Source organism: Chamaea fasciata, unplaced genomic scaffold (genome assembly GCF_029207755.1).
Source record: "Chamaea fasciata isolate MVZ Bird 193981 ecotype frontalis unplaced genomic scaffold, bChaFas1.0.hap1 SCAF_9, whole genome shotgun sequence".
Taxonomy (NCBI): Eukaryota; Metazoa; Chordata; class Aves; order Passeriformes; family Sylviidae; genus Chamaea; species Chamaea fasciata.
The window spans coordinates 15,847,016-15,857,286 of record NW_027094094.1 but is presented as its reverse complement, the minus strand read 5'-3'; the positions used below and the strand labels follow the sequence as shown (position 1 = coordinate 15,857,286).

Below are 10,271 nucleotides of genomic sequence, written 5' to 3'. Positions count from 1 at the left end.
TACGGTAAATCACAGTAGGGCTAGTAAAGCACGATGGCAGCCTAGTGTAAATGCCTTCAGACTTCTATTTCTTCTCCGAGGTTGTACTCGGGACACGTCCCCTCTTTGTGACCTTATCTCTGGGGCACTGGGTTGTGCGCTGGTCTCTTCTCTTTAGTTTACGAGGACTAATCCATTTGCAGGTTAATAAAAGGTGAAAAGGACAATCACCAAGGAGCCACCAAAATAAACAAGTACCTTTGACTGCTTAAGGATTCTTGGTTTTCCACATCAGCATGCTCTGCCTGTCTCCTTTCTCTCCTCATGAATACTTTGATAATGAGTACGTCTGCAAACTGCTGATTAAAAAAAAATTACTAGCAGTATGCAAAAGAGAGCAATAAGACAATTCCATAAAAAGTGGATGGTTCCACTTTGCAGGCAAGTAACTGGTCTCTGTACTCTGCTGCGCATGTCCTTGTAGTTGAAATTTGCAATTATTTTCTAGAAATACTGACTGACAATTAGTGAATTTCAAAGATCAACATGCTCTTAGTCACAGTTAGAGCAAAAATTCCCTCAGAAATGTCACAAATCTGAGCCATTTCATGTCATAAAATGAGCAAAAAGATCAGGACATGCCATCACTTCAAGCAAAATGAATTAATTTTTCTTTTTAACTGCTGGATTTATAATGCATGTGCTAGCTTGCTGCAGTGCTGTAGGCAGCATCATTAACGTCAATAATATATATTTAATAGAGTGACACTAAGAGCCAGAGACAGCGGGACAAGGAGGGTGACACCGGGGTGAAAATCACCTGTGTGTCAGGCAGCCAGGGCAGCAGTGTGGTGCCGGAGCAGTGGGGCAGTTTGTCTCACTGCTGGTTCCCCTTTGTTCCCACCCTATCTCCTTCCATTCTTGTCAAAGTTAAGGACAATTCACAAAAGAGGAGGCTATTGCCAGGTCAGGGAGCAGTTTCCGATTACTCTGTGGCTCCTAGGCTTTCAAGGGAAGCTTTGGAGAGAAGCAGCGTGTTTGATGAGTAGGTGCACTATGTAGATTTTAAGTAAGAGGGGGGGAAACCCCAACTCTATTCACATGGGCAGGCACTACTCTTGCTAGCACGGCAAGATACAGTCCCTTCCTTGCTTTCCCAAAGGACACAACCTGTTAGTTCGTTCAGAAGAGCTCAGATAGAAAATAAAGGCTATTAGGTAAAGCACACCACAGCCCCCTGCTTCTTTAAATCAATTAAGTCAGCAAGCCAAGGAAACCAAGACCTCCTATAATTCCATGGAAAATTGAGATTCAGTCTTGAAAACATGTTTGTTCTGCTGATATTTCACAAAAGCAGGATTTTTCTGAGATAAAGATACACCAAATTGGGATTGATCCCATAGAGCTCAAACAGAAGAAAAATTCTAAACCTAAGTTGTTGCTTCTCCCCTCAAAATAGCAATTCCTGGAGGAAGCTATTTCATTTAAAGCAGCATTAACAAAGATGACTTAACAAGTCTTGGTAGATGTGTGCCTATGTGCATCTCCTCTTTAAACTTCACCTAGAGCACTGCTCAGGACCCACATCTCTGTATTTACACCAACCTTTCCAGCTTCCCACCACCTCAGAAAGTTACGAGCCTGCCTCCTACTCAAGAGTGTGAATGGTGCTGACTGCATTTTGGTTACTTTTATCTCTGGAGAGATCCTGGGAGAGGCCCTCAGCTCTGGAATTTATTTCCCCCTTTGCTCAAAAACAGCCTCCAACAATCTTTGACCTTCTGTGTAAGCTGTGAGGCCCAAACCCAAGGATTTGCTTTGGGAGAAGCATAAGAAAGGTTGGCATTTGTGGGTGCGGTAGGAGAACAAGTTGTCTATGCCTGATTTAGTCCTGGGTTTATAATTTTCTCATCGTGTGACAGTTATCCTGCGCGGCAGCGTAGTCTTCTTAACGCATGGATTTTAAGGCTTTCCTAAATGCTCATAAACTGGGGAAAAGAAAAGCCTTGAAATCTAGCAACGTATGAATGATTGCGTATTTGTGAACAAAATGACCTGGCAAACAAGTACACCATAAGTCACTTTTGCTAAAATGATCCTTCCAGCCTTGCAAATCACATAAGTTCTGCGTGTCTCCAGGGCACTAACAGCATACAAGTGAGACTGCAATGTTGGGGCTGCTGATAAAGGGACAAATAACACTTTAATTAACTGAGAATCCTTAATATCTTGCCCTGCCTGTGTTGCAGCTGAGAGGCAAGCTGTAAACACCTATTAAAACGGCATTATTACGTCCTACTACGAAAGTTCTCCTGTCTGTCACCTTTTAAATATTTAAATCTCAGATTCTTTAAAAGCTGTTTCCGCTGCTTTTACTCTTTGGATGTAAACAGATTTGTTAAATATTTTATTTCTAACCCACCCACGAAGCTACATTCATTTACATAACTTAATGAAGGCTGCATTATTCATTGAACTTCTCATATAACATTTTTTGTAAGACATTATTAAACAAGTGAAGCAAGCCAGTCTAGTAATGAGTCTTCTCTAAACTTGCTGCCAGTTACATTTCCTTTCTCCTAATCTATCACTCTAATGGTTGCAACTAATAAACTTTTTGAATTTTTGCTGCTAATCTGTATATGTTTTGCGTTGCATGCTGGATGTATAATTTGACAGAGAATTTACAATACAAACCACCTGGCAAACAAAATTATCTCAATTAAATGCTATCCAAACCTACCCCACTCTTTTTTTTTTTTTTGTTATAATAGAGTACAACTTCATGTAACATAGTACCTTTAAGCCATAAATAAATTCACTAATTTGAGCTTGGAGGATACCAGCAGTGTATCTCAAACACAAGATTCGTGTCTGCATTTTAAAAATTCTTAATCTTTGCCAAAAATCAGTAGATTAAAGTTTGGTTTATGCAAATGTCTGCATAGCCTTGTAAAAGATCCAGTAGTCTTGCATACAATCCTGTTAGACTGTTCTAGGAAAGGTGATATGCAACAATTTTCAGGTGAAGAAATTCAGCACTAGGTTGCTTACACATGGGCTAATCAATCTGTGTTTAAGACTATATCAAAAGTAACACTGCATTTTCAGGAAGTCTAAGCAGTTCAGCTCCCTTTGAGATAAATAGCAAATTTTCAGAATTTATACCTCAGAAAATCAATTCCAGTGACTAAAAAAAAAAAGAAATGAAGAGTTGGATCCAGGGTTCTAATTTTATGCACATTAGTTTTTGAAAGACAGGCATATTATTTTATCAGCATCCACCCTGAAAACCTCTGCAGATGTGTAGAATTAACAAAACACAGCAGTGTTCTGTTCTCAAAGATGGCTAGATGCAGATTCATAAAAACATTTTTAAAAACTTCCTATAGCACTTAGGGAAGTACAACTTGAAAATCAAAGATGAAGTATTTAACTTATTATTAAGTATTTTTCTTGGTACCTTTCCAACTACAATTTTAAATAGCTGAACAGAATAAACTAAGAAAACATACAATAGCTTGAAATGGGGTAGAAAGAGGGAAAATCTTTTTGTCAGTCTTGCATCTTGCAACGACCAGGAAAAGACTTCTTTAAGGAAAGTAAAAAATAATAAAATAAAATAAAATAAAATACAATAAAAGAAAATAAAATGTCAGAAAAGTAAGTTCAAAACCTTAAGCATACAAGACTTCAAATTATGCTGTCCCTTGAATAGGTGCTTCTGTGAACCGAAACAAAATCTTTCCCGGCTCCACCGCTGAAAGCAACATGCAAGTAACATGTCTTTGTTTCACAAGGACAAAATAAATAAACCAAATCAAGTTATTTTTAATCAGTTCCAATGAGTCTTCAGCATTTTTTTTTCTTAGTCATATAACCACTAGCAAAATTCACTTTTACCTGTTTTGACCTTATCTGGAAATGCTCTTACCTTTCAATCAAGTATTGATTTATCAAGTAGCATTCTTCAATGCCAATTTACATCAGTGTAATTCTTAAATGTCCTTTTGATTAAAGAATAGATACAACTGTGTGTTGCTAAGAACAACACACTTGGCACTGAATAGATAGTTCAGAAGTTCTAAGCTTTAGAGATGCTGCTGGCTGGCAGGAGCTGTTACTCACATGGTTTTAGGAGAAGTGTGGGTTCTATTAACATCCTCAGGGAAGAACCAGCATGATCCATATAAATCATGGCTTTTTGCTGCAAAACCGAGGCACGGCACCTTCTAAATTGTGATTTTTTTTTGAAGAGAAGACCTGGTCAAGTATTTTTCTTTTAAATAACAGGCTAACCAAGAGGAGGAACATGAAATACCCTGCCTCTTGTCTCAGTGCAGCACCCCAGCATAAACTATGCTCATGTGGGGAGCTGGAATGAGGACCTGGTCTGCCCAAAAAGCAATTAGTTTTTTGAGAGGTAATTTTTCAGCAAAATCAGTTCCTAGACCCAACATAACAAGAGAGGTGGGGGCAGGGTGCAGCAGACAGGCAGCACCTAAAGAGCAACCACAGTCCCAGCATGTGCCCACCCCAGCCTCTGCTGAGCAGGCAAAGCTACACTCACACCAGAGCTCACCTGAAACTGGTCTGCAGCCAGCATCCAAGCTGTCAAAATACAGCTGCATACAGGAGATTAGCAGGGGTTGTAAAACCTGCTCAAGAAGTTGGGCAAATATTTTAGCAATTAACCCACACCGAGCTTGGTTTTACTGTAGCTACACCGCTACCATTTCTCAAGGTAGCTTGTTTAACGCTAGCTCCAGGATGCCTAAATTGCCCAGCAGTGACAGACCGCTTAGCTACAGAGATAAATTATTACAGGGGCAGTACCTAACATAGGTTATGTTGTCATGATTTACAGCAGCTGAGGATGTGCCCCCAGATGTCCAGACAAAATCAAATTAAGTATATGATTTTTTTTCTACTTCAAACATAAAAGCCATGCAAACTTGACTCAAGACCAAAAATGAAGGACTTGTACATATGACCTTAGACTTACACTGTGAAAGTGTTTGTATTCTCCAGACAGCACTTAGGTTCCTAGTCTTTATAAAATTAAAATATAAACTAAAAAAAAAAAAAAAATGAAGACCACGCAAAAGGTTCCCACATATAAAAGACTTTAATTAAAACCAAACAAAACATTTAAATAATAGCAACATCTGTTTGGATTTGGAGAATGTTTTGATGTTACAGAAGAAAATGTTAGTAAAGATTACCAAGACAAGAGTCCTGCTGTTCTCCAGACTCCAGATCACCTCCAAATCAGGATCAAGGTTCGCAATTTTCCACTACTATACTGGTAATAAAGGAGTCTTAAACTGAGGTTGTTCATCAAGTCCCTGAGAAATATGATAGTACAAGAAATTTGCACAGGAAAAAATATTTAAGGTTTTAAACATTGCCAAGTACACTCAGGTGCAACCTAAAAAGAATGCACTTTGGGGCTACAAAAAATTGAATATGAAAAATTCTTGTTATGCTCAAATGTAAGTTGTATCTAAAGCCATAAGTTAGAAGCTCCTGTGTTTAAAATGCTAGCTGAAAATATGTCAAATGCATTATAGAAACACCCCTTAAAAAATAACTCCAAACCTCATAGATTCCATTAAGCACCTGCAGCTCTTTTGGGCAACTTAGGTCTGTGCTAAATTTTGATCTTGAGAGAATAAAATAAAAAAGTGACTGTTTTCCAGAAGCAAACAAAAAGTTTAATTATTCTATATGGTGCTACAAGTGCTCATGACACTGAATTACATTGGTTTACTTTGTAGATGTTTATAGAGCCAGCCTATGTTGTTTGACTTTTGAGGGAAGACTAATAGGTGTAGTAAGCGGGGGTGGCCACAAAACCCCTTATGGTTAAGCCAAAATAGGGGTCATGCCTAGGGCATTTTATCTGCCCTGCTTACACACCCCTGGGGAATTGCATCTCAACAGTTGATTCTCTGTTAATCAATTCACATTAGTGCCTGCCTTTTAGTTTTCACTTTGCTGAATTCCAGGAAAGAAGTTCTTAAACCAAATGCATGCTCTATCTCTGACCTAGTCAGAGCTGTTGCATTTCAAGGAGAAAGAAGCAGATTTTATTTGCTCTACCAGCTGATAAGAGACACCTTTGTAAGTAAAAATTCATAGCCAGCAAGCTCAACACCGAACAACATTCAGTGGTCTGTTTACAGAGGTCAGCAGTAATATGGGAGGAGAGGACATCTATGATTTTTTTTTTTCCTCAAGCAGCTCCAGAGAAAGATCTATGTGACATTTTTCCGCTTTCCTTTTCTTTCTTATTTACTGTGGCTCAACATGATGTGCTTGATAAGGAGACCTGTAGCATTTGACATCACTCCCTGCAGTTGCAGGATGTGGTTTTATACTGTTTTGCATTTACAAGCTAAAATTTGTAACAATTAACTACTCACAAGCAACTACACATGAAAGAGGAGAGAGAGTTATGAACACAGAAATAACAAAATACCTCATTCACAGAAGCAGATCAGACTTTACATCCAAACCCTACAGCCACATCCATTCAGTTACTCTCTAGCATACACACAGGTCTTCATACAGAGGATCATCAAAAATAAACTTTATTATCAAACTTAAAATCCACACATTAAACATACAATCTAGACACAAATAATACTGAAAACATTCTCGAACAATAACCATTTCAGGTAATTTGGAGGAGTAGCTAGTTACCATTGTTTTGAATGCTTTTTGAATATTTCTTAATACGTACACCATCCTGAAATGTCTTCAAATGCTTAGCTGGCCAGCTCTCAATGATATTTTTAAATAGGGGAAAACTTATTTCTATAGAAATAACATTATCTAATTATGAATCAGAGACCCATAATTGTAGTGCTTGGAGGGAAAAATATCATAGCCTCTTGAAATATTTAGAAGACATAAATAACTATTGTACATTTACAAGTTTTAAATATTTAAAGGCCTTTGTTACTATAAAAAGTTACTATGTACATATGAAATGCTATACAGAAATCCAATCGGAGGTGAGTGTTGAGCTTTCAGATTTGGCCGCTGAAGCCTATGAATTTGGTAGGCAGATTGTCCACGGGGTACACTATGGGGCCCGTTTTCATTGTAGGAGGTCCATTCAGCAGCTGCCAGTCACAGCTCCGAGCCAATTCCACTGTAAATATTTTTAGAAGGACTTTTGCAAACTCTTTGCCCACGCAGCTCCTCAAGCCCCCACCAAAAGGAATGAAACTGAATCTAGAGGAGTCTTCTGGAGACGGAGACATGAAGCGATCTGGATTAAATTCTTCCTTGTTGGTAAAGAGATCTGCCACATCATGTGTATCACAGATACTGTAAATAACATTCCAACCTTTAGGGATCTGGTAACCCTATAGAAAAGAACAGAAAGGGGATGTGGAGCACTTTGCTGCGTTAAATAATGTGAAGTGACAAGACACATCAGTGCACCCCACCTCCCATCCTGGCTTCCTGCAAGTCCCTCTAAGGCAGACAGGCTACATGAACACAAAATACTTTGCAGCTGCTCTGAGGAGCTGTACCCAAACCTTGCTTACATTTAGCTCAAGGGTCTTGAGTGCAATCCGAAATCCTCCAGGAACGGGCGGGCTCAGCCTGAGGGTCTCTTTGATGACACAGCCTGTGTACTTCAGCTGCTCCAAGACCTCCATGTCCAGCTGCTTCTCTTGGTTGGAACTGCACAGTAACCCCTAGGAAGGAAAATGCTGCCATGACATTCACGAACCATGCAGCCAGGGCTCCTGGCACTGCAAAGCAGCTGCCCCTCAGCTACAAGCAGTATTTTCCTGCCACCCCTAAAAGTAGGGCACCACCTGGGTCAAAGGGAGCCCTGTCTGGGACAACTGTCCTGGAGGTACCTTCCTCCCACTGCCCCCTCCTGTGAAATGCCTCTGGGGAAGACACACACCTTCACCTGCAGTTCTTTCCTCACTTTCTGCAGGACTTCGTGATGGAGCCCTAGGAAGGCGATCAGCGACGTGGCAGCACTAGCCGTGGTTTCATGGCCCCCGAAGAGCAGCTCTGTGGCAGACTCCTTCAATTCCTTACACAAATGATAGAACAGGCATAAACCAGGCCTTGAACACAGTATGTTTACCAGGCCCACTCTACCACTCCAATGCTGTACGTTGTTCCCAAACTGGAACAGACACCCAGGGGCCAGGAGGGGGGGGATTGGTGGTGCTTATGCACCCTGTGGACATGTTTCCCCATCCAACAGCCTGAGTGCCTCCTCAGCACCCTAGTGCTCAACACAAGCAGGTTTATTTCATGGAGAGACAGAGCATCTCCTGCTCTTTCCTTTTGTCCCCACAAGGCAAGTGGGACGTTCTCAGACGGCCTGAGGGAAAGAGATGAATCCAGTCTTGGGGAGCCTTACCTGCATGTTGAGCTGCTCCCCGTTACCCTGTGTGTGTTCCATCAGCAGCTGCAGCGCATCCTTGTAGCCACCCTCAGGCTCCTTGCGGGCCATCTTGGCACGGATGTTCTCCTCGATCTTGGCATGGATGATGTTGCGTGCCCGCAAGCCCTGACCAGGCAGGAGAGAGAGCAGTGTGGGTCTTGGGCTGTACTGCCATCCCTCCCCCGCGATTCCCCCGTGCCCTGGCCGCAGGGGCACCTCTCTGCTCCTGGCTTGCCGTGAGCCTTACCCGGTAGAGTCCACTGAATGGCACATCGATAGGCAGGGAGAAGAGGTTGCGGATCATCTCCTCGAAGGCCTCAACTAGCTGCTGCTCGCCGTCGGGGCTGGCCTGCCGGGGCTGGAAGCCCAGCAGGATTCTCATGGCAATGCGAAACATGAGGCGCTTCACCTCGGGGTACACGAGCAGGCAGGGCCCGGCGGCGCCCAGCCACCGCGCCAGGCAGGCGCTCACCTCCTCCTGGATGACGGGCACGTAGTGCTGCAGGGCGTCCCGGGAGAAGGCGCGCATGATCACCTGCCCGGGGGGACGAGGAGGAACGGGACAGAGGCTCAGCCGCCGCGCCCGGGGCGACCGCGCCCGCTCCCCGCCCGCCTTCGGGCCGTACCTTTTTGCGGTGCTTGTGCTGCCCGTTGTGGAGGTTGGAGAGGCAGCCCGAGCCCAGGATGGTCCGCACCGAGGCGGGCCACTGCACGGAGACGAGCCGGTGCTCGCCCAGCAGGATGTGCCGCACGTTCTCGGCGCCCATCACCCGTACCGTGGGCCGCCCAAAGAGGTGAGTCTTGTAGATGAAGCCGTATTTCCTGCGTTTCATCTGCAGGAATTTCCGCCTCTAAACAGGGGATGAGAGAAGGAAAATGAGAAAATAAATTTTAGAAAGGATAAGAGGAAGTGGCAGGGAGAGCAGTTCTTTCCCACCTGGGCACGGGAGCCTGTCAAAGTCACCGCTCATCTCCCTCCCCTGCAGCCAGAGGAGCTCCGGCTCCAGCTGGGCGCCTCTCCGCTCCCCATCGCCTCGCCTTACCTGCAGCACCAGCTGCAGCGTCTCCCCGAAGAAGGGGAGCCCCATGGTGCCCGGGGGCAGCGGGAGCGGGCAGCTGGGGTCGCGGCTGCTCACGCAGTACAGGTCCCAGAGCTTCACGGCAGCCAGAAAGAGTAACAGGGGCAGCAAGAAGGTGCACAGGGCGCTGGCGACTAGGGCGGAGAAGCCCATGACTGGGGAACGACTCCCGCCCGGCCCCCCGGGAGCTCTGAGTGCACGGGCTGGGCTCGCCGCGGGCCGCCTTTTATACCCTTCCCAGGTTGCTGCCCACCCCTACCTTGTTCCGATAAATTAGTTCACCCAAAGTTCATCTTTAATTGCGGATTGCGGCCTAGCTCCTCCCCCCGAAATCTTTAACTATTTGCTTTGCGTTGTGCATCCTACCCGTCGCAGACCTCTGCCGGGGAAGGAAAGGTGCTCTTGGGGGCGGTGGCAGCGGCTCCGGGCTCGCTGACCCTGCACCGCGCTCGGCGAGTGGGCTGCGGGACGTCCCCGACAGCTGACAGCCGGGGGTCGGCCGCCACCGCCTCCTCGTCCTCGGATTTATCGCCGATGCTCGTTAGAGACCAGCGGTTGCGCCCCGTAATTCCCGCACCCGGCGGCCGGCTGTCGCAGACACCTACCCCGCGGTACTACCGCCCGGCGCCGACGCCGACGCGCTCTGCGGAGCTCCTTGTCCCGCCCGCCGCCGCCGCCGTCGGCTGGGAACGGCGAGGTAGCGGCCGGACCTGGGAGACGCCGGGCCGGGACCGTGGGGCGGCCGGAGCGGACGATCCCCCGTGCAGGGCAGCCCGGAGACC

The 10,271-nt window shown here is 45.0% G+C and overlaps 1 protein-coding gene across 1 annotated transcript; it reads right to left on the bottom strand.

The window, feature by feature from the left end:
• Positions 1 to 5,688: 5,688 nt before the first annotated feature.
• On the bottom strand, positions 5,689 to 9,696 carry CYP26A1 (cytochrome P450 family 26 subfamily A member 1). The gene is made up of 7 exons (XM_066191194.1): positions 9,454 to 9,696; positions 9,037 to 9,261; positions 8,658 to 8,945; positions 8,387 to 8,536; positions 7,916 to 8,050; positions 7,545 to 7,697; positions 5,689 to 7,358 (listed from the first exon to the last, which is right to left on the bottom strand). Exons 1-7 carry the CDS (start codon positions 9,640 to 9,642, stop codon positions 7,017 to 7,019), a joined length of 1,482 nt encoding a protein of 493 aa, XP_066047291.1. The 5' UTR covers positions 9,643 to 9,696; the 3' UTR covers positions 5,689 to 7,016.
• Positions 9,697 to 10,271: the final 575 nt, after the last annotated feature.

Coding starts and splice junctions, on each gene's coding strand:
- CYP26A1 (XM_066191194.1), bottom strand. CDS start 9,642: ATGGGCTTCTCCGCCCTAGTCGCCAGCGCCCTGTGCACCTTCTTGCTG. Junction 9,262..9,453: donor CGCTGCAGCTGGTGCTGCAG/GTAAGGCGAGGC, acceptor TCCCCTGTTTAG/AGGCGGAAATTCCTGCAGAT. Junction 7,698..7,915: donor GGAAAGAACTGCAGGTGAAG/GTGTGTGTCTTC, acceptor TTTCCTTCCTAG/GGGTTACTGTGCAGTTCCAA.